This window comes from Pollachius pollachius, assembly GCF_949987615.1.
Source record: "Pollachius pollachius genome assembly, chromosome: 12".
NCBI lineage: Eukaryota > Metazoa > Chordata > Actinopteri > Gadiformes > Gadidae > Pollachius > Pollachius pollachius.
In genome coordinates, this window is record NC_136945.1 from 9,148,242 (window position 1) to 9,172,818 (window position 24,577).

At 44.7% G+C, this 24,577-nt stretch overlaps 1 protein-coding gene across 1 annotated transcript in view; it reads right to left on the reverse strand.

Annotated features, from left to right (window-relative positions):
- Nucleotides 1–7,749: 7,749 nt before the first annotated feature.
- The window catches only part of kif5ab (kinesin family member 5A, b), a gene marked incomplete at both ends in the record, with an annotated part of 55,377 nt that continues 38,549 nt past the window's right edge, over nt 7,750–24,577 (reverse strand). The window contains 13 exons of the mRNA XM_079747634.1: nt 7,750–7,828; nt 8,658–8,685; nt 10,804–10,865; nt 11,797–11,852; nt 12,347–12,450; nt 13,160–13,376; nt 15,115–15,219; nt 15,673–15,744; nt 16,120–16,180; nt 17,113–17,214; nt 20,241–20,350; nt 21,080–21,144; nt 22,334–22,451. Coding sequence (XP_079603760.1) covers nt 7,750–7,828; nt 8,658–8,685; nt 10,804–10,865; nt 11,797–11,852; nt 12,347–12,450; nt 13,160–13,376; nt 15,115–15,219; nt 15,673–15,744; nt 16,120–16,180; nt 17,113–17,214; nt 20,241–20,350; nt 21,080–21,144; nt 22,334–22,451 — 1,179 coding nt within the window. The remainder of the gene's footprint in view (nt 7,829–8,657; nt 8,686–10,803; nt 10,866–11,796; nt 11,853–12,346; nt 12,451–13,159; nt 13,377–15,114; nt 15,220–15,672; nt 15,745–16,119; nt 16,181–17,112; nt 17,215–20,240; nt 20,351–21,079; nt 21,145–22,333; nt 22,452–24,577) is intronic.

Below are 24,577 nucleotides of genomic sequence, written 5' to 3' on the forward strand. Positions count from 1 at the left end.
ACACAGGGCAGAACATCAAAGGTCAGACTTCCAATTGCATTCAGTGGATAAACTCGGTTATTGCCAAATGAATGATGCTATGCAATCATGCTACAGTCAATGAATTGTAGCTCAATTTGGACTCGTGGCCTCAATCTGGAATTACTTGGATACATTGATTTTTTTTTGTACAATGGAACAAGAGCACCAAAAGCTTTGATGATTTTGATGATTACCCGGACAGAAAATAATGGTGTGCATTTGGTTCTGTCTGTTAAACGGACACAAATGGACTAGGTCCTGAGGGAGGGTGGTACAGTTATGTTAGCAATCCAGATGTTCCTTACACCTATTACTATTAATATGTCCTAACATGCAAAAAACGTACATTACATTTAGAGGTGATTCGGTCATAAGTTATGACCAGCATTAACCTACAGTTGGGTGTTTCAAGGCTTTCATCTGTTATGCTATACAATATTAACACAGGATAAGGCTGGCCTATCTCGCTTTCACCATAGCTTGCACCTCACAGCAGTGTTGAAGTCTGTTGGAGGGCTATTTCAGGGCATCTAAAGGGCTGTGTGAGTGTTTCAGGCTTCTAGATGAGGAAATCAATGCCCTTGTATGACAGAGTAAACCTGATACCATTCTTATCTTTATGGCTTGATTACCTGACTCATTTTCCAGATTCAACATTGACAGATACCATTTGTGGAAGTAGGCACATCATACGACTATCTATTAAACTCTAGCCAAGCAAGAGTTAACGATACTATAGGAGAGTGTTCCATGAGAGAAAAACCCGCATCATTTGTTTTGCCTTTCATTCATATAAAATGTAACTCTTAGGAAAGTGTTTCGTCTTTTTCAATCCCTTTCATATTTTATAAACACCATCAACATTGAGCATCTCTTCCCTGCTCTGTGGATTAAAATGAATCTTATTTAAATATGGTGTCATAAATAATAAAATAGCCCTCCCTTTAGCAGGATTCTGTAGATTTCAAGTAAATTATTTACCAAGAGGATTTAGTCTGAACCTTCTGCTATTTTCAAGAGTATTAGAAGGGTACTTTTTGATGATGCACGCCAGCGTTTCAATGGTTTGGAGTCAATCAGATTTATGGGAAGGTTTACTCATGCCTTGATTGGATAACAAGTTTCAAGAGTAAAACAATGTAGATAAAGTTTAATCAGCAGACAATCAAGAGCACTGTCACATATCAGTTATTGAATTCCCTCCTGTTGATTTATTGACCTGCGTGTCATTCAATACTTCGGTTCAATCTTTAGTATATAAATGTAAGTACTAACATAAGTGTATATGTAGAGCATTGATATTGTATTTAGCCATTTAGCAGATGCTTTTATCAAAAGGAACTTCAAATCGAGTTGTAAAAGCACTTGATTTTAAACCAATGTAAAATATACAAATGAAAATGTATATTTTACATACAACAGAAAAAAGCTGTTATCCAGTGCCCTTCATTCCTGCGTGTTAGCATATTATACTCACGCAGTCTTCAGGAGCTCTTATTCAACAGGTATATGAAGGAAAGGGGGTTGCAGCATCATCCAGTGTGCTGTCCACTTTTAACCGGTGTGGCTTCCTCCTAGGTATGAGAACAGAGCTGTCTGTAAACTCTGTTCCCTTCTTCCTTGGTTTGTTATGTTGATCTTTGTCCCCAGTCATGGCCCTGGGCCCTTGGAAGTGTAGTCCCTTGGATGTCCAACCCCTCTAACTCCAAAGCTATGCATGATGTCATGGGACACACTCACAGCCTTTGGAGTTCAACCTCTGCAGTCGGATCAATACACAGAGATAGTTTTGGGATTTGAATAAGAAGTACATTTCGAAGTTCCTGAATGCTAATGAAGAATCTGGGGCATGGTAAAGTCTAACTTGACTTCTTGCATGAAAGGCCAGTCCTTCAAACAGCTTTCATAAAGGGTCACCCAGTGCCGTGGTCAATCGGGTGGATTAAAAATTGTACGGCACTTTCAAGAGACATTTAAGAAGATCATAAAAGGAAGGACCCCTAGAGGTCCTAGAAGAGACCCTCGGGGGGAGAAAGAAAGACAATGACAGCTCGCTCTTCACAGCTGATTCATATACAAGCCCGTGGCCGTCATTGACCCTGTGTGCTATGGTCTGTATGGGTCTCTTATCTGTTATTTTGCCTCTCCTACCAAATATTGGTGGTCCCAAAGAGGGACAGGTTGTTACATTGGCCCAGACCACTGCCCTTTTACCTTTTACCTATTATTTAATCCATATAGCCCCAAACAAAAGCAACCATCGAGACGTTACCATTATTTGTGACCTGCAAAATCCCCTGTTGCGGTAATTTAATACGAATTAATAAACACCTGGGAGGGGCAATAAATATCATGTCACATGACACGGGTGAACTTGGATCTGGCGACGCGCTGATGATACTAAACAGAGAACCAGTGGAGCTGTAGGGCTGATCCCTGCATAGTCTAGTCAAACGTTTACAGGCACAAGCTGCTAAAAAATACCTAGATCTCGAAGTCGGGTAATGTAGCAGACAGTGGAGGGAAGGTTGTCCTTGTATTAATGAGACACTCAAAGTGTTGTCTGAAAGTCTGCAGTTGCAGACGTGTGTGGGTTAGGATATCAAAATGTTTGATTCACCCATCCCACTGGAATAAGTACTGGTCTACGATGGGGAGGCTGATACTGTATGTCATCAACACATACAATGTTTGAAACAATGTGTATTAAATCTGCTATTTGGAATGGCTCCTGGAATTTCCCAGGAAAGGAAGGCGCGAAGGGAGAACGGGTAAAGATTAGAATAAAGACAAAGTGGTGTGTTGATTTGTAGACAGGATCACCTTTATTGAAAGAGCGTCAACAAGGGTGTTTGTTTTTCTGTGGCTACAGAGGTATGTACTGCATGCACTACATCACACGCTACGAACTCAATAAACAAACCAACATACAGATGTACAAACAAACCAAACAAACCAGACAATTCGCCAGTGGACTTCCATCTATGAGTTTCACCGGTATATGGCCCGACGTTCCGGTAATCTTTTATCGCCCTCATTTGCTAGTTTAATGATAATAATAATAATGGCCCTGATCACACAACCACACATTGATATCTGGCCATATTATTTTTAGTTTGATCACCGAGGACAAATAAATTAACTGGAATCAAGGTTTCTTTTACATATTATTATTATTATCCCATTTTCCAAACATTTAACAGGTCAACAGACATCCGTAGTGCAGGTAAACACAAAAGGTGAAATGTTTCTTATACCCATTATAGGTCGGAACAGATTAAGACCATCAATGCCAGCCACATTCAACTCATGGCTTCTCCATGGTTCATGTATTATATATTATGTAAACACACACAAGATACTTGTTAGTCACTTGCTAATTCATATAACCTCCCTTGGAGAGGGTCTAATTGGGCCAGAACCGGCTCACATTGAAGCAAATGGTTTAGGAGAATAAAATATTTTCTAAAAAGTGAGAAATGAGAGCTTTATAAAAAATGATTTTTAAAAGTGCTTCATGCATCGCTAATGAGTCTCTATGTAATACAAATGGAATGTTTTGATTGGCTGGGATTCTTCAAAGTCAAAAAGTGAGCATCTTGGCACCTAAACAGTAGAGGTAAATGATTCTCCAGATTACACGCACACATGCACACAAGCACACACGCGTGTGTGCATAAACACACAAAAAACGGTAGTCCCCTCCGGGCCCCACTCTTGACTCTCTTGTACTGATTGGCTGATCAGGATGAGAGGTCCGGCATATAGAGTGCTTCACCGACTTAAACTAAGAATGCATCCTCTGCTTTAATGTAAAGGATCCAAAGGTGAACTGCCTCATTGGCTGATAAGGCAGTATCATCTTCTATGCCAGCCACACATACTGTTTGTGTTTGCCTGAGGAAGCAGACAGGGGAGTATCGATACTGAACGTGCCTGATAACCTAAAGTAACCCAGAGCTGGACGTTGTCAACATAATGTAAACAGGTCATTACAGGGCAAGATGCTCTCTTTCAAAATCCCAACAAACTGCATACTAAGCTTTGGTTAGACCGACGGATGGGAAACTAGAATTTGCATTCACTGAACGTGCAACTACTTTCATTTCAAAATTGCACCGGTGTACAATGTACACTTGCTCGAAAACAATTTGCTTTGCATACAGAAACAGAACATATATTTCTAACATAAATACAAAACTCCACTGTATTACAAATAATAAGCTGGAAACAATTAGCTACAAAAAGGTAAATAAATAACAAAAAAATAAATAAATTATTTTACTACATAGGATTATAAAAATAGTTTCTACATTTTTTTGACAATTTTATTTCTGTAATTTCATTTTCTTTTCCCCTTCTGTGATCTTGAATAACATGCCAATGACTGTATAGCTAACAGACAATTATTGACACACAATCCATGCATGTAAACACAGAAATCTTTTACACCTGGTACATATAGCCTACTGTATTTTTGGTCACCAGTCCAGAACCTTTTGTGTTTTCTCTTTTGCTGTTCCGACTTTTCTATTGTAGGCTTTCATCAGAACAAAGTGACATTTTGCATGTGGGTTCCATCTCCTGTAGTTATACAACAAACACAATAGTCAGGAGGGTAAATGGTGTGTACAGACACCATTATGTAATCCAGCTCTAAGCAAGCAGACACTGATCCAAAACCACAGGGAGAACATAGAATTGGCTCAATTTAGAACCAGGTGGTCACTCGTAACATCATCATCGACTAGGACCCATTTCAGCATAAGCCAAAACCTGTGATTCAACCAGATATAGCATTGTCCATGTGGTTAGATTTTAGTGGTTGCCAGGTTACACTTTGAGGACATTTCATCAATATTCCACGTTATTTCACTTAACTAAAGTCATGAACTCAAGCACATAAACAAGCACAGCCATTATAAAAAATGTTTTCAACCCGAGTTTTGGCCTATTCTTTTGTTACGCAAATAACACAATGGTAGTATTTTATGTGTTAATCACTACAGATTTAGGTCAGATACAAAACTTCAGGGACTTCATAATGAGGGTTGGACGTTTATAAATTCTCTTTCTTCTACACTCCAATTACAACAGTAGAAATGCCTAATGAGGGAATGCGTGAAGAAGAATTAAGGCTGGGCCGAGGACTCCGCTTTGTCTGTGGACGTACGGACGAATGTGAGAAACCTGCGTTTGTCCTTTGAGCAAACATCTGCGTGTCTCTTGGTTTGTGTACCATCTGAAACATTTCCTTTTTAGAGGGGTGATGTGTATTTCAGCATGATTACGCTGAGATATAGGATTTGAGTTTTTAGATTGTGTGTCCGTGTGAATGTGTACTTGTGTATGTGTGAATATACGGAGGTGAGGTCAGTTACACTGCTACACAAATCATTAGAGCAGATTCTAACAGAGGAACTTTAACCCACTTCATTAATTCATGAGAAGATAACGATGCCCTTCTACTCATAAAACACAAACAAACCCACTAACAGAAACCACAAAGACTATAAAGTGTTTTTGTGGTAATGAGATTTGTTACGAGTACACATTTATGAAAAAAGGAGACATTTGAAAAAACGAATACTTTAAATAATCATTAATCGAGCATTGCAATACTAGTGGAAACATTTTTAAAACTGAAGAAAAAAATGTTGTGAATGTTAAGATAAACTTTTAGGTCAGAAAAACAACTATTCATTTTTGGCCCTTAGCCATACTGTAATTATTTTATAGAAAAACATTGGGGATGTATAAAAACAATTATCTGCTCTAGCTCAGCCATAACTATTTCCACCATAAGCTTCTCATTTGGGAATAACAATTTGATGATATATTATTATACTAGCCCTGCAGGTCTTATTGTTCCACGCCAACCAGGTTGGCATGTTTCCGCTAGTTCAAATGATAATCCCTTGGACCGCTGTGGGGTCTTTGTATTAATACCTCACTACCTCCCTACACACAGACATTCACATTCTCACACACATACACAGGCACACACACACAGACACACACACACACACACACAGGGACACATGCACACACACACAGGGACACACGCACACACACACACACACACACACACACATCCCAGCAGCGAAGCGTTGAAACGGGTGGATTGAGAAGGGGCGAGCGAGGAGAACGAGGGATTCTGAGAAGAGTAGTACAGTACAAAGATGATTTTGTCTTTCGTTTCGTTTCTTTTTCCATTTTCCGAATCATGGGAAGTTTGTTAAGACAACGATGCATCTATAGCTGCAGCCTCAGGACGTACAGCCACCTGGATGAAAGCAGAAAGAGAGAGAGAGAGAGGAGGGGTGAGAGAGAGAGAGAGAGGAGGGGGGTGAGAGAGAGAGAGAGAGAGAGAGAGAGAGAGAGAGAGAGAGAGAGAGAGACACACACACACACATGAAGACTGAGTGACAGAGTAAAGGGGTAGACGCAGAAGTGAGAAAAATTGGTAAACCGAACGGGGGGTGGGGGGGGGAGCGAGACAGCGAGAAAACGAGAAAAATAGACTCAGTGAGTCACTTTGACACAGCCAGGAGGCACTGAGCGAGACTAGCGGCACTTCTTTCTACCTGCCGGTGTTTTCGGAGATGAGTGTTCTGAACACATTGCAGCCAGGTTTAGACATCATAAGACTCATAAAGTCCTCGTTTACCTAAGCTGCACTGCTCAAACAAGTCTCGACTCTTCGTTCTCTTTCAGTACTTCAGTTACCCACTTATATTATAATCTTAATTGAGTTCCTTCTCACTCTATGTAGGAAGCATGGCATTCATGAACAAACGCGATCTCAACTAGTCTTTGTCTTGTCAGTTTGTTTTGTCCAAAAAAAAAACTGCATACTTTAAATATTCGTCTCAACCTCACTGAAAGACCTTTGCTGTCTAATCCCCATGCCAGTGTCTGGACAGGAGTAAGATAAGGCCGCAATAATAGACTTGATATCAAAGAAATGCAGCCATGCTATAGTCTCACCCAGTGTGATTTGCTCACTTAAAACAATATGACTCCAGGTCTTGTTTGTGTGGTGCAGGCAATAAGCCTGTGAGACAAAAATATGCGCTGCATCTGCTTAAGGCTGTAGACCACAATCTGTTCGCAGATGGTGGTAACAGACGCTGGTTTTCTCGGCTCTATCTTGTTGTCCTGGAAGGATTGCCCGACGTCCACTGTGTGACAACTCCCAGGGCTTTATCTCTTTCTCTTGTCAATGCCAGGAAGAACTGTAAAAGTGTGGATAAAAATATAGTTCTGATGGACAATGAGGAACTTCTAGTATCTATGATTGGGCCTTCCTCCGAGCTCCGATCACACAGATCACAGCTACGACAACACACACCTTCACCGGCGTGGCAGGGGTTCTAGCACTAACCATAGTCCAGTGGCCTGGTGTGTGTTCCTCTGTCTCTGGCTCTCTTCTCTGAGGCCGTATACCGAACGCCGCTACAGTTGCGGTCTATTTTTAGAACTAATGGGAAAGGGAAAGGGAGGGGGAAGCTGGATGGGGAGGACCTGTCTCGGTGCCGCCTCTGGGTTTGAATGATTGGATCATTGATCGAGGTCGACGGCAGATGCTTTACATGTTGGGGCGCCTGTCCTTATCCTCTCTTTGTGTTCCGTCCACCTGGTGAACTCCATCGAACTCCGATACCGAATCACCATCAGTCTGCTTGGTGGGAAGACAGGGCTCTCTCACCTGTCCTCCGCTGCTCACTAGCTGGCCGACGCCTCGGGCTGCAGGCCGTAGCGCGGGGTCGGGGTCGAGGCCGCCTGGTTGTCCCATAGAAAACGTCTGGACACAGAGTGCACGCTCAGACACATGCTGGGACCGCCCACACACACACACACACACGCACAACACACAACATGCACGCACGCACGCAAGCACACGCGCACACGCACGCATGCAAACACACACACACACACACACACAAATCACAACACACCGCCAGCGCAAAGCCGTTTAGCCTGAGCCAGTGCTGGGGCAGGAGGAATGAGAGGAGGGGGCAGCAGCAGGAGCCGAAGGTGGCAGCATGGATGGCAGAAAGAGGGCAGTGGTGATCCAGTGAATAGTGGAGTTGTGGAGGGTTGGGTGGAAGGGAAGGAACGGTGGCAGGGGTGGAGGGGGCAGGGTTGGGGGTGGTGAGAAAGCAGGGAAACGTCTTGATTAGTTCTCTAGACTCGGCTCACAGAGAGCAAGAGGGAGAGAGTGGGAACTACATGAACCCTCCCAGTGTGGATCTCAGTCAGCATTAGCATGCAGCGGTATGGCGCCATATGGACGGCCTATATATTTTGCAATAAACGTCTAGCTTGTTGGTGTGTGTGTGTGTGTGTGTGTGTGTGTGTGTGTGCTTGCTTCGAGTTCAGAGGCAGCACCGCCTCCGCCTCATTCATCTTCTTACATCCTGTATGGCTGAGATTGGCAGCTTTGTGTATGGCAGTCAAATAAAAATAAAGTAAGATTTTCTTTTCATTTCTTTACAGCACCCTTTGGAGAGAACATTGACTACCAGCGTTAAGGCATAGCGTATGTGGCCAGGCTAAGCGTATTGATCAGTGACGGGGTTGGAGGTGGAGGTGGGGGTGGAGGTGGAGGGGGGTGTGTCTGCAGGCCTTACCTGTTGTCATTCACATCAGCCGCGTTCCCTGTGGGACAGAGAGGAGGTGTGTCAGCGGGCGAGCGGGGAGTGCAGCGGTGACTGGGGCGCGGAGCGGGGGGGGGGGGGGGTGTGTTAGTGCTCAGACCACGAGTGCATTAGTGCCATAATTGGAGTGTTTATTCAAGCTAAACGTCTGAAAGATAAGATGAACAGCTTCGTCAGGCAGCCGGTGTTTGAGTGCTTAGCGCATCGCCGGGGGGCATATGGGTGGCAGGGCGGGGTGGGAGGTTGATAAATGATCCTAACGTTGAGGTCAATCCAGTGCCTCCGCGTCCACGACAGCGGCAACGGCAACAACAACAACAGCGGCAGCGATGACACGATAACACACAGCGGGTTGATTTACATAGTGGCCGTCTGCAGTGAGTAAGGAGACAAGACGGCAATCTACTGGGAGACGGCCGCCCGTCTTGGTCCTTGACAGCCCAGTGGAGGGCCGGAGGGGGCCAGCCGCTTCTCTGGATTGCCTCTTCACTTGATTTTCCTTTCCTTTCATATCACCTCGTAGCAATCATTTAAATAAATGAAGTGCTCTTCATAGTATCCATAATGACAACTAGTACGCCCGGCACAGACACTATTACCGATAGGCCCATTCCCAATTCTGATATAGTAGAATAAGCATGTGAAACCAGAATAGTTAATATTGATATCTTCATGAAAAGAAATATGAAGAATCGACTGTTTGTAGCCCACACTTTGGTGTGTGTGTGTGTGTGTGTGTGTGTGTGTGTGTGTGTTTTCATTTCTTTTGACTTTCATTAAAAGATTGATCACGCTCGACTATTCAAGAGAGTGTATCTAAGTAGTCTCTATGGCTAAAGTGCTGAGGTACATAAATATAATTGGATGCCGGCTATTAATAAACACCTTGTATCTCACAGGAAGCTTCATAACAAATCAGAAAAGCCTCAGCCAGAAGGAAGAACCCGCACGTGATCGGGAATAAATAAAACTCAAAAACTCACATTCAAAATAATTGGATGTGATTGTTGTTCATTGTTTAGGCCCCTAAACAATAAGCTTGCTAGTAAATACCAGCCACGAAGCACTACTTTAAAATACAATAGGCCACACGACCGGCCATATACACGGCTTAGTGGCCTTAATGTCCATCGCGTGGAGGAGGACGTTTCATGCTGTATAAATACCCATATGTTGTCATCGTTTGAATGGATCACTAGTGTCACGGGAGAGTGCTTGAGGTGAAGGAGTGTTGGAGCAGTGAACAAACTGGAGTCATCGGGGGTTCAGGCCAGCGCTGCGGTGGCACTGCAGGCTGTCTGGAGAGCTCCCTGTCTGGCTAAATAACGACCTGGCGGGCCCCCATCCATTTCCACTAGAGACGGTTGATGCTGATGGCTGCACAGGCACACAAACAAGACATACACACACGCAGAAAGAGGCAAAGGTACACGCGCACGCGCACACACGATTTGAGAACGAGAACGAAAAAAAATCACTTTGCTTTCAAATATCTGTGCTAAATGTGAAACTTGGATTCATAAATATGCATGATTCCCCTCATTAAAATGTTAACTCACAAGTTAACTTTTGACAAGACAAGACGAGACAAACTGGCTCCTATTAGTATTCAACACACACACACACACAAAGTTAACACAAATGTGCATACTTCACAGAGAGAAAGTTTGCAAAGAACTGAAATCACATTCAGTCCCAACGCACTCCGCCAAGCAGCCATCAGCAGCAGCAGCACAATAAACCGAGACCCTCTCTCTCTCTCTCTCTCGCCGCCTCTGCAAAGAGACAACCTCCTAGAAAATTCTGTCTGCAGATCCCTTGGCCCTTGCACCGAGCACGGAGGAATGCCCGCCCCCGCCAGCTACGACCAGGCCTTCCTTGAACACCCACCCTAATTACAGCCGGACAACAATCGCACAGCACGCGCTTCAGCACCCATCCACCCCGAGAACAAGCGGGCCTTGATTGTTATTCTACCAGTGGCGGCAATTACTGTAATTTGGCATGAAAGACGTCCTACCAGGCAGCAGAGTGGCAAAACGAGACCGACAGACGGCAGCGTGACGGAACAGAACATGTTTCAAAAGGAGCTCAGGAGACGTCGCCCAGAGAAACTCACCGTTTTCAGAGTCGAGCATCTCGGCCGCCGTGTCCGTGGTGCTCTGCGGTTCATCAGGTAGCCTAGGGAGAGAGCGGAGGCAGACAGATGACCATCATGTGGTATGATGATGACACTGTTAGCTTCCCATCTCTCTGTGGTTCTGCGTTCATGTACCGAGTGATATCATAACAGTGTCGTTTTAATATGCTGCGAGCCCTCCTGTATTCTACTCCAGTGCAGCACTGCAGAAGGTTTATGGTTCTAGTGGCGGTCGTCCCGTCTTATCGGGGGTACGAAAACAACCAATAAGATACAGATGCCTCCCGAATCCCAACATGGAGTGCAGATAAAAGCGGCCGAGAGTGGAACAGATACCTTCAGTCGATTATGGTAATAAAAAACACTGGCAAACATTAAGTGGGGGCCATGTTTTCATAAAGTTGGATTACCAACGCTTCACGTTCAGCGTCCCACAGAGACCTACCCCACCCACTCATAATATGGAAGATGGTTTCCATCCTGACAGCTCCTAAAAACCATAGTGTCTGCTATTTATACCAATGAAACTGAAGGGTCCTCTAGATGTATTTCTTGATATTATTCTCAACATTTCCCTTCAGTCTAATTAGATCTACAGCCCGTTTTACAACTCGTAACCAGCATGCTCTGAGCAGGAAATAAAGTGGCACATATGCTCCCTAGGGCTTAAATGAAACGGGGGCACTGCGATCAAAAGATGTTTGCTCCCTCCCCGGTGACCCCATAGCTGTGGCCGTGCATTTGGACAGAGACAAACAAATGGAAGGAAGAATACAGAACATGATTTCCCCTCGGACCATTCTCTCCGCAGGTAGCACGGCCATAGACTGGAAACATTTATATAATCTGAAAGTCACGCATGTTTGCGGTGGGAATTTTTGAAGGAAAATAATTAAAGTAATGATTCAGAGTCAAAACTCCTCAATCTATGTAGTGACCATAGCACAACAACAAGAGATGATATAAACTGACTCTTTCTGTAGAACTGAAGCCAACGCTTCAGCAAACTTAGATCCATCAATGTCTTCCTGAAAGCATAATTCTCTGCCAGCAGAGAAGGCTCTCACCAACCCGCAGGGTGACATCCTGTCACGATACGGCGCTCTGACAACACGCACCACCCTCACTGCAGGGATCCTGCCATCACCGGGCGCACTCACGTGTTGTTCTGTGCCGCGCTGTCGTATGTGCCGTTGTTATGGCGATCAACGCCGGGGACAGCGCCGTTCCAGTAGGTCGCCTTTGTCGAGGCTTCCGTTACTTCCTCCTCCTCCTCTTCCTCCTCTTCCTCCTCCACCTCTTGTTCCTCCTCCTCCTCCTCTTCCTCCTCCTCCTCCTCCCCCTCCTCCTCCACTTCCTCCACCTCCTCCTCCACCTCGTCGTCAACCTCCTCCTCGTGTTCCGCCTCTTCCTCCTCCTCCTCCTCTTCATCCTCCTCCTCCTCCTCCTCCTCCTCCTCCTGACCCGGCTGGGGGGCTGGGGGGGCCGCAGGAGGAGCAGCAGCTGTCTGGTGGTCCGTCACAGTGCTGCTGGAGGAGGTGGCCGTGCCGTGGCCACTGTAGCCCCGCACGAAGAAGGGGTTGGTGGGGGAGGCTGGTGGGTAGTGTCCCGGGCGCACCAGCTTGGCTGTTGGACATTGTGAGATGTGGAGGAGAAGGAGGAGGATTAATGAGTATGTTTAACTGCACCGTGGCTGATTTAGAGGGAGAATAGTACGATTATGAATCATCGCTGGGAGTCTGAGGTTTATCTCTTAGGCAATGCCTCACTCATTATGGGTGTAATGGGGGAGGCATTAGAGAAGCCTGGAGGAATGTGAGTCAGAAAAAACGATATTCAGAGGCGACACCAAGAATGACAGGACAGAAAGCTTTTGTTTCGCAGTAGGGTGTGGTTTGTGACTGCAGAATAAATAGGATTAAAAGGCATAACTCACTTAATTAACACTGTACTTACGTGCCAATGCACTGATGAATGAATGCAGATACTGCTTTTACTCAACTTAAAGACTTTAAGACTAGCTTAAGTGTTTTAGGTAAATATGTGTGTAATCCTATGCTCCTATGTGTGTGTGTATGTGAATATTCCTGTATTTGTGTATGTAAGTTCCTGTGTGAACATGTATTCGTGTGTGTACGTGTGTGTATGTGTGTGTGTGTGTGTGTGTGTGTATGTGTATATGTGTGTGTATATGTGTATATTCATATGTATATGTATGTGTATGTGTGTGTGTGTGTGTGTGTGTCTGTGTATGTGTGTGTGTGTGTGTGTGTGTGTGTATACACACTATATATACACACACACAATGCATGCAGGCCCCCCCAGCCATCCCCACCTATCTGCGCGGCGTAGGGTCTGCGCAGGGGGTTGCGGGCCCTCATCACGTCCCTGACGCGCTCCACCTCCTGCTGGTAGTGCCGGCGGTCCTTCATGGCGCCCTCTTTGGCCTCCTTCAGGGCCCCCTCCAGGGCCTTGACCCGCTCCGCCGTGGAGCGCAGGCGCTTCTCCAGCTTGGGGAGCTCGCAGCGCAGGTCTGCATTGTCCCGTACCAGCTGTGGCGACGCGTGCACACACACACACGCGCACACACACACACACACACACACACACACACACACACAGATTTGTACAAAGAAATGTTAAGACATACACGCACGGCCACCCACACACACACACACACACACACACACACACACAAACGGTTTGAACAAATAAAGGTTAAGACATACACGCATGCCCACACACACACACACACATACACTGATTTCTACAAAGAAATGTTAAGACATACACGCACGGCCACACACACACACACGGTTTGAACGAAGAAGGAGCCATACATACACGGACGCCAAGACAGTAAAACAAGGACACAAGATTCCCCCAACATGCCCACCCACACACACGCAAACACTCACATGCACATAATGGAACAGACGCGCATCCATGCCTGCACTCAAAGTCTACGTGTCTGTGTCTTAGAGTGCATGCATGTATGCATGACCTCAAAGACATGGAAGACTTGCATACAGACAAAGACACAAAGGAAAAGATACACACACACACACACACACACACACTCATGCACAAAAACATGCTCATGGGCACACAAGGGAGTGCCCACGGGGAGTACAAGAAATAAGCAAATCAGTTTACTGCGATGCGTTGGGCATTTAGTCATTCAATTACGCAAGTCAAGTCACGTGGTCATGACTGCGCTGCCAGAAATAGACGTGTTTCATCACATCGCACACAGTGATAAATAGGTGGAGCGGCAGAAGGAGACGGTGGAAGACAGAAAGGGGTTGGTCTCTGTGGCCGTCTCCCATTGATTACATCTGGCTTGGAGTTCAGCTGATGGGCAGCCGACTTAAGCATCAGATACAATCTAATTCCTGTCCCCCCTGCATCCGACCATGGCAGACTCTATTTCAGTGCATATACAGAAACCCTAGTATATGAAACACACCGACTGCACATTGACCTGGGTGCGACAGAAGGAATCTCTAGTGTATTCATCTGCCATTATAGATATATGTGAGCCGCAGAGTGGTCTATAGGAGTCTTATTATTCTGCACAGACCGGAGGGAGGCCATTTATCAATGTGCCGGTGGTCCAGAGATTCCCAGTGTCCCTGAAAGTCTGTGGATGGGACTCGAGCAATTGTTTTCTGACAGAGCAGATGTGCTCCATTTCTCTCTCTCTCGCCCTCTTTCTCTCCCCCTCTCGTTCTTTCTCTATCGCTCTCCCTCTCTCTCTCTCTCTCCCTCTCCCTCCATCCCTCCCCCTGGGTATTTATGATGAGGTCCATTGAAGTTTGTTGATTTTCCTTAGCCTACTTTCAATTGTGAGTACTCTTCCCATTGAAAGGAACAGTGTGGATGCATGGAAGAAGAGGAGACTGTTTGTGTGTGTGTGTTTTTGTTATTCTACTAACTCAGTCTCTTTTCCTAAACTTTGTTTATTTTCATTTATCCTCACGGCAGCAGTAGCAGCAGCAGTAACAGCCCCACGCTGTTCCGCAGACGAGGGAACTTGGATCTAATGCTTCAACAGGAACCGTGATTGATGTTCCCGGCATAACTCTGGCCCAGAGGAACACAATGAAAACAAAGAACCGGCACTCTACCGCACTGATCTCTCAATCTAACTCACCGTTTTTCCTCCTTTCCCCCATTGGGCGATTTATGCTACCATGAAGGAGTACCTGCACACTTAATTTGTCCCTCTCAACCACCGCCTAGTAATCAGTGTCTACCGTTGAGGTATTTCTTCCTCTGGTGGCCTACCTGTTTGTGAACTTTCGTAAGCTGATCCAGGTTGTTTTCAAGAAAGGATATCTTCTGCTTCTGGGTGATGAAACCCCCGCAATCGGCAGGATTCATTTGGGAACCCTGTGCGGATAAAAACATTGGCTATGAGTGTTATGTTAGCAATGAATAAGCAGAGGTTAACCAGGGAGACCTATCACACTGTAGCAGATGTTGCAAGCAGGCTGGATGTATGACATTACTATAATGTTTTGTTGTTTGCATTACATGGGCGAATTATTCAATTCTAAAGGGGTTGGAACTGGATAGTTCTACGCAGTGTACGTGTCTTGAAACTTAAATGTTCACATGAGAGATTTGTAATTCTGTGGGTAAACCGGAGGTTCCTGTATGCGTGTTTATGAGTGCCTATTGACTTTTTTTTGTCACCCTGTAACCCTGACGTCATGTTGTCTGCTGCTTTTTCAGCCAAGTCGCTCTTGAACAAGACATTTTAATCTCAATGAGTCTCATCTGTGTTTAATATAACATAATAATAATATGTGAAGCAGAATGACAGGCTTTCTGTTGACTGACCCGTTTGACCCGAGTCGTAAGGTCCTGAACAAAAAGCCTCCGGAGGTTATGGAGGGTCTGGAGTTCATGTGCCTGGAGAGAGCAGCGGTAGGGAAAGAAAGATAGCAGGAGAGAGACAAAGAAATATAGATAGATAGAGAGAAATAAAGAGGGAAATAAAGAAAGAAAGGAAGAAATAAAGACGGAAAAAAAGAAAGGAAAGGAAGACAAAAATGATGAATAATAGCAAATAACACAGAATGGAAAAAAGATAGCAGGAAAGAATGAAAGGAAGAAGGCGATTTAGAGATAGATATAGAGAAAATAAAGAAGAAAGGGTGAAATATTAAAATAAAGACAGAGAGAAACAGTGAAAGAAACAGTGAAAGAAAGAGCAGATGAATAATAGAAGAGTCAGTGGTTCACTGTGACCTTCCGAATTCATTATCATGGCAAACACTGACTTACAACGGTGTCCTCCAGGCCTTTCAAATCCTGTTTGGACTGCTCGTGACGCTCGTGGAGAAATCTGTAAACACAGTGACAGAGGAATAGTAAAACCAACCGGCTAGATGAAGAGATCATCATAAACGACAGCTAGATGTCAGTTTGGAAGAGGGTGTAAATAAACAATAAATCTCCTCTATTTTGCCAATGTTGGTAGTGAAATATTGTGAGTATAATACTTAAGGACATCGGCCCTGTGACGCAATATGCTGCAAAAATACACAGAAAAACAGAACTGCCAGGAGAGAGTGAGAGAGAGTAAGAGAGAGAGAGGATTACTGAGCAAGATAGGTTTACTGAGGGAGAGAGAGAGGTTTACTGAGGGAGAGAGAGAGGTTTACTGAGGGGTAGAGACATCAAAACCTGCATTGAGTGTGACACACTCCATCAAAATGACACTGAAAGAAGGGAGGGAGAGCAGGAGAGGGTGGGAGGGAGCGAGAGAGAGAAAGAGAGAAAGAAACAAAGGAACATAAATAAAGATGGGGCAAGTTAAGATTCATAGGGATTTGGTCTTATCAAGATACTGATCATATGGTCTGTTTAAAGTACTGATCATATTATATGGTGTGATCAAAGTACTGATCATATCATATGGTGTGATCAAAGCACTGATCATATGGTTTGATCAAAGTACTGATCATATCATATGGTGTGATCAAAGTACTGATCATATCATATGGTGTGATCAAAGTACTGATCATATGGTTTGATCAAAGTACTGATCATATCATATGGTGTGATCAAAGTACTTATCATGTCATATGGGGTGATCAAACCTCTGATCATATCATATGGTCTGTCCAAAGTACTGATCATATGGTTTGACCAAAGTACGGGTCATATGGTCTGATCAAAGAACTGATCATATGGTCTGACCAAAGTATGGGTCATACGGTCTGATTAAAGTAGTGATCAGTTGATCTTATCAAAGGGTGTATGGGTTGGACTCACATCAGCTCCTCCAGCCGTCGGCTGTTGTTGCGCTCGCGGCCGCGGAGGTGCTCGTAGTCCCCGTGCAGCTGCTCCAGCTCCAGATGTTGCCTCTGGTTACGACTGCAGCCGGCAGAGCATCAAAACATCACGTCACCTGACATGCCAAGAATCCCCTGAACTCAGCGAGTTTTACTTTTTACCGCCAAATTCATGATCATATGTGTGCATCAACCTTACGTTAATTGTAAAATCTAGTAATAATTCCAGGGCTTGCCACAACAATTTCCTTTAACAACAAGGTAAGTATTCTTAAAAAGATATTGACAATTATTAGACCGGGACCTTTTTGCATCATTATTGTACAACAATCTCGAAATGATTCAAATATGTGCTTTTTCCCATTTCCAACAACAGGTCCTTCATACCTGACTAAGTTACCCTGACAACAATTAAAATGTTTAATTGCCTGAAACACAAAATAAACGACACAAATAAATAGCTGTGTAGCTGTGTCACGAATCATTATCTACAAACTTCAACAATCAACCGGCTTTCCACATCACTACCCTGCGTCCTCTGTCGGGAGGAGCCCAGTGAAAGCCAGTGTAACAATGTCAATTGCTACACACCACCTAGTCGACTTTTACTGGACTTCTGCAGAAAAAGGACGCAGGCTGGTGGTGTGGAAAGCCGGTTTATTGTAGAAGGTGGTAGATAATGATACATGGCTCTGGTGCTCCGTTTTGCCATGCAGGAGATCTCTCCTTGAGTGTGTGCGCTGATGGCTGGTTTAACCGGGTTTAACAGGTGTGCAGCCTCCCCAAGACCCAGAGTCCAATCTGTCCAACTCAGGCCAGGTGAAGCTGCTTCAACCAGCCATCATCCACACACTCTCCCACAGCAACCTTTGCATTTAAAGCCCCGGTTTTGAGAACGTAACATTGTGGCATTAACCTTGGACCTCCAAAGCACAATCCACATTTTCTAAGAGTGATTGCTGTGAGTTATTGTTCTTGTCAAATATGAGAGTATTTTACTGGGTGATTTTAATGTAAATGAATGAGCAGGACAGTAGACTATATATATGGATCTTTTTACTAGTCTAGACTTTACCCCACATGTGAAGAATACCACGCACAACAGTGAAAATTCACTGGGGGACTGATGTTTCCTCTAATTTACATGTTTGGGTTTCATGCCACTCCTGTGTGTCTTTTCGATGTTCTCTCTGTACTGCAAGTATGTGTTCAGAGCCTGACACATATCCGTGCACAAACAGAAAACAAAGGCACCCGTACACTAAACAAGAGATTTCTCGCCTAGCCTCAATCCAGGGTTTTCAGAATTATAATCGTGCACTTTCTGTGCACAGCCGATTAACCTAAATCGGTTAACATTCATCAAAGGAATCGTTGCTAAACTCACAGAGAACACCACTGCAAAATAGTTCCATCTCCTCAAGATAATTACACTGGTCAACACTTTCCTCAGAATGATTTCTATGAACCCTCCAATGCTTTGATAAATGCAGGCAGTGTGACTCGGACCAAGAGCACTATTTAATCGTTTGAAATGATTTCCCTGGAGGACTTGACCAGCCTGGTAATTACTTCCAAACTTACAATGTGCATAGTAGACCCTTTACCATCAAATATTTTTGAGGAACTGTTCCCCGTTCTAAATTGTCCTATTCTTGATAGTATCAATAATTTGCTTCCTGTGCGCTCTTTGCCCTCAGCCTTTATATCTGCTGTGTTGATCTGCAAAATTCTGAACAGCTATAGATATATACACAATATATATATATTGTGTATATATATTATAGATACAATTTCCAATCTTAATTTTATTTTAAATGACTTGAAAGGGCTGTCAATGATCAATTAACTGCCTGCTTATCCAACAACAATCTTTTTGATTCACTTCAATCAGGGTTTTGGTCCCGTCCTTCTACTGAAACTGCCTTGACCAAACTAGTCAATGTTCTACTAATTACTGTTAATTCTAACTTAACATCAATGTCGGTGCTTTTAGGCTTGAGTTCAGCTTTTGACACTTTTAATCACAGCATACCTCTATGCTGCTTGGAGAAGCATATTGGTATTCAAACGGCGGTGATTTCACGTTTTACTTTATAGTATTCCAATAGAGCTCAACGTGTAGGTTACAAAAGTGTGATCTGAATGAATCTCTGAAAGTTTGGTGTGCCCTGGCCCTTTGCTCTTTGCCATCTATATTCTTACCCTTGGTGACATCATTTGCAAATCCAATTTTTTTCATTTTATTCTGGTCCCATATTCCAGCCCCATCTCAAGGCTATTACCAAGACAGTAGTTTTTCTGCTAAGTAATATTGCTCAAATCTGACCTATTCTATGATCACGCTTTGTTTTATGATTATGCATGTCAGAATGCTGTAGAGAAGAATCTTGGAAAAAAACCTGAAACATTTGATCAAATAAAACCTATTCTGTCCTCTCTTCACCGGCTAGTGGTGTAAGCCAGAGCGGATTTGAACTTCTTTGAAGTTGTAAGGCACAAGGACTTGCAGCACCTTACTTATCCGAGCTTATGATGCCATATACACCGCCACGCCCTCTTTGCTCTCTCAAACTGATCTGTTGCTCAGTCCTTCGATTAACGAAAGGTCTGTTGCCCACTGTGCCCCTCCTCTCTTGAATGGTCTTCCACTACAAGTGAAAGAGGAACGTTCAGTTGAAATCTTTAAATGAAGACTGATGTTTTTAATGTGGTGGTTTTATTTTAATAATTGCATCTGCTTGCTGCGAGGTTTGTCTGAAGTATTCTTCTTAATTGTAAAGTAGATTGGGACCATCCCTCCATGGTGATTCTGCACTACAACTATAGTGGGTTGATTAAATTAATTAATTTGAAAGTGTATCTCAGTAAATATATTTATTGGATTTTGCTTTTGATATTCAACGCCTCGTCCGCAGTGTTTAAATCCAACGTGAGCCGGACAACCTTGCATGTGAAAGAGAGTAAAGCAAACCTCCAAATAACCATTCCATATGACCTCTAATGTCTCCTGGGCAAGCGATGGCTCTCCCCCCACCCCCAACCACCCCTGGGGGTGTGGTGGTGGGGAGGGGGGGGAGGGAGTAAAGATATGGGCAGTGCACTGACTCTGTGAGCTCGTCGATTGTCTTCTGCTTCTCATTGATCTCGTCCCGCAGGCGTCCCAGCTGCTTGCTGTGAGCCCGACGACGCACCTCCATCTGCTGCTCCAGGGCCCTCTGAGATAGTGGAGGGGGCGGGGGAGGGACGGGGGGGAGGGAGATACAGGAGGGGGGTGGAAGCAAGTGAAGGAGGGAGAGGTAGAGTGAGAGAGAGAGAGTGACGGAGAGACACGGGAGGGAGGTATCCGGGAGGGTGGAAGCAAGTGGAGGAGTGGGAGGGAGATGGAGAGAGAGAGAGAGAGAGAGAGAGAGAGAGATGGTAGGGTAGAAGGAGATGGGGCAGAGAGGAAGGGAGAGCAGGAGAGAGAGATAGAGTGGGAATGCGGGAGGAGGCAGGGGAGAGAAAGAGAGAGTGAAGGGGAGAGGGGGGCGGGGGGGTCACAGACGGTGAGAGGAGATAGAGAGACAAGATAGAGAGACATGTCTGAGGATGAGAGAGAGGCATAATGCAGCCAGACAGGACCACATAAATTACGGCCGATACACAGAGAGAGTTACACTCATCGGTGCAGATGGGCTGGGTGCACACACATGCATTCATGCATGCACGCACGTGCACACGCAAGCACACACACACACACACACACACACACACACACACACACACACACACACACACACTCACACGCACACACAAATGTACAGATGGACATTCATAGACTTAAGAATATATGGACATATAAAACACGTGTCAACTCCTACAAAAACACATACGCTCACAATCTCAATGACCGGTGGTGCTAATGGGTCATTTTGCCGAATTGGTCAGGCTGTCACCATGGTTACCTGTATATCACCAGATTCCTTGACAGCCATCTGTTTCTCCCTCCTGGAAACCTGGGCCAAAGTCTCTGAAGCACACACACACACAAACACACAAAAACACACATTTATGAAAGAAGTCGAAGAGAGACAGAGAGAGAGAGATCTTAATATTATTATCTTCAAAGAAAATCCTATGATGTCTATTTAGGTGGAAAGCTGCGTATCCAGAAGAAAATTATTTTGGTAGCAGAAAGTGGTCTGCATTTTCATAGTGATTTTTCTGTTTACTGCTACAACTCAATGACTTTTACAATCTACGCCTCTCATTCAACATTGTGTGTTTGTGTCTGCGTGCATGCGTGTTTGCGTGCGTGCGTGTGTTACACACCCACAAAGGCCCTTCACGTTTATGTTTTGAGGTGTCCTTGGCAGTAGTAGTGAGGAGGAAGAGGGGGAAGGAGAGTCTGGAACAGCGACTGATGGGTTCTGCAGTATTAGTTAATGCTTCCATATGTGCTGCTGGGGGTGTAATACCAAGCGTTCTATTCTCGATGTGCTTCTGCTCTCGTATTGACGTGCTGAGCGAGAGAGGTGCCGATGCTTATGTCATTCCATCCTATCGCAGGGCTAAACTGCTGGAGGATTTGACATATTTCCTGTGCTGGGATTCTGGAGCAGGGCCAGAATTGATCCATCCAATCTTTAATCCACTGCTCACTTGATGCACTTCCCTGGGACGCAACAGTGGGAATAACTGGCCTCCCCGCTGACCTGACATTACACACTATTGATGCATGTGTGTTGTACAGTACGGTAAAAGTACGGCACAGAAATCGACCCACCTAGTCAATCCACCTGTTCCCTTGCACTTTCATTGATTTAGCTTGACGTGTGGTTAGGTTAGCCTCACATGGTTTACTAGCCTCAAGTGAGTTCACGCAACTAAAATAGATGACGACCTGCTATACACGTAGTAGATTGCCTGACCAGCTTTTGTCAGTGATGGGGAATGATCTGATGTGGTGGGTCGGTGACTGGTGTACATGGTGCGGTGTGCAATCTATTCGTCCCTTGGGCGCATGTCAAGCATAGTTTGATTGCTTTCAAGCAATCAATGAACAGTTCAATCAAATCAACCTCTTTTCCACTCTTTTCTGCGCTCTCCCCCTTTCCAACTCTCTAATCCCAGCAGCTATAATAATGATAGGACAGACGTCTGAGCGGACCATATGCCCGCTGCCCAACCGGGTGGAGGGGCTAGGCGGTGGGGTGTACCTCGGGCCTGGAGCATGGCAAGCTCCTCGCTCAGGGAGTCGTAGCCCTCCTCTAGCCGTCTCTTCTTCTGCTCCACCTCCTGCATGTACTCCGTCAGCGAGCGGATCTTGGCCTCGTGCTGCAAGTCACAAGACCACATCACAAGGGCAGCGTGAGACAAACCTCTCATCACGATCCACGAGAGCACCCACCTACGGCAATGGCAAACCGTTTTCCGTTTTCTGCAAGAGCGTTTTTATGATGCGTTTCACTGAGCCAGGTCAATGGGCTGTATTAAATATTAATGACACCCTTGTGGAAATTAGAATTTGCTTTTAATCTCTAGGATGGTCACATTCCGAAACACTCACCGCCTGCAATTCACATTAGGCAGATAGAGGAACATTTTAATTAATATTTTAGGAGCACTACACTCATTATAAATGGTTTCATTAGAGATCTAACCCAAGAAGAACCAACCGACCAAGAACAACCTGAAGATCCCAAACATCACCAGAACAGTATTTATACAGAAACAATATATTTTGAGTGTCCCTCATAGCAATATAAACAACAATATAATTTAATGCTGCAATAGGGAGGGTTTGAGAGCCTAGCCATCCATTGATTTAAATGCGCTATGAGAATATTCTATGCTGGTTGACTGTGCCTGCCCCTCTATAATAATGATAATAATATAAATTATAATAATAATAATAATAATAATAATACAATCTATCCATCTTCACACCAACAATTTTCTCGCATGACATCACGCAATCATCAACAACATAAAAATAACATCTGACACACAAGAACATCTGACATAGAAGAACGTCTAACGTGAAAGAACATTTGTCATCCTGCACACACACACACACACACACACACACACACACACACACACACACACACACACACACACACACACACACACACACACACACACACACACACACACACACACACGTGTGGGTGGAAGCTTAGTCCATTTGAGCGTGTAACGAGTGCTTGAACTGATTGGTCCTGCTGCCGGGCACCCTAAAACTCCTTACAGAGGGAAGGAGTTTTATGTAGGACATGAATCGGGCCCAGGGACATTTCCTCAGCAAGTCGAGAGGGCGCGCAAAGGAATTTTCCACAGAGCGAACCTCCAGCTAAGAGCAGAATCCCAGGAGCTGTAGAATCCTGGCCTGCAATTGGAATGAGAGGCCGCGGAACCAGAGCCTCTGTGTTGTGGGATGCTTTGTATGCTGGAGCGTGAGGATAAAGAGAGGATTTCCTCACAGTCTACTTAAAAAAGCAGAACCTCTGTGCTACCTTATTGCAGTTGAAGTCCGGCCGGTAGGTCCAGCACTGTGCACTGTCAACGTGCCCCCACGGGTATTTGAAAGATGATGTTTGTTTCATGGGTCGGTTGTGAATTGTCACCGGGGCAATGTGTTTGTAATGAGCGGCTTCAAAGAGGAGCTCTTCTGTATTTGAGGACATTGAGTGTGACAGTGTTATAGTCACACCACTGAACCACTCTGTTGACCCTGTAGCGATCTGGCTCCTCCTTCATCAGTGCTCCCGGTACAGTCGTATCACCAGAGGGTTTGAAGATGGAGTGGACAGTAGAATAGACACATTAGTTTCACCGGTATTGGTGTAAAGGGTGAGTAGCCCTGGGGAGCTGACACAACGATGTAGAGCGCCGCAGTTAGTAAGGAGGGGGGGGTGGTAGGCATTATTGACCCTTACAAGGGGTCAAAATGTAGATTGTACCAGAAGGAACAGTACCAGTGTATAAAATATGTCCTAATCTTCAACTGATGTATTTTTAGGAGCAGTATGTCTGACTATGTTGTATTGAATGCAGAACAGAACTCTGCGAACAGCACTCTGGCATATGGTTGTATTTTGAGTTCATCCAGATGTTTTGAGGCAAGGTGCATGAGGGTAGCGACCGTATCTTTAGTCCTGTCGCTTGTACACAAACTGGTTCGGGTCAAGCATATCTTCAATTAATGTGCATATTTGAGATGATTTCCTTGAATGACTTCACTAATATTGAGGTTAGGGCTGCCAGTCCAAAGTCCTTGTACCCCTTGGGGCTCGGTTTATTAGGAAGTGGGATGAATTGTGAAGTCTTCCAGACTGTGTGGACAGTGTGTGTGTCTAGTCAGTCGATGTTGGAAAATGGGCTGCCACACTGGAGCCAGCTCCTTGCTGTATGTCTTCAGAACAGAGGCACTGATGTTCTCAGGGCCGCTTGACCTCCAT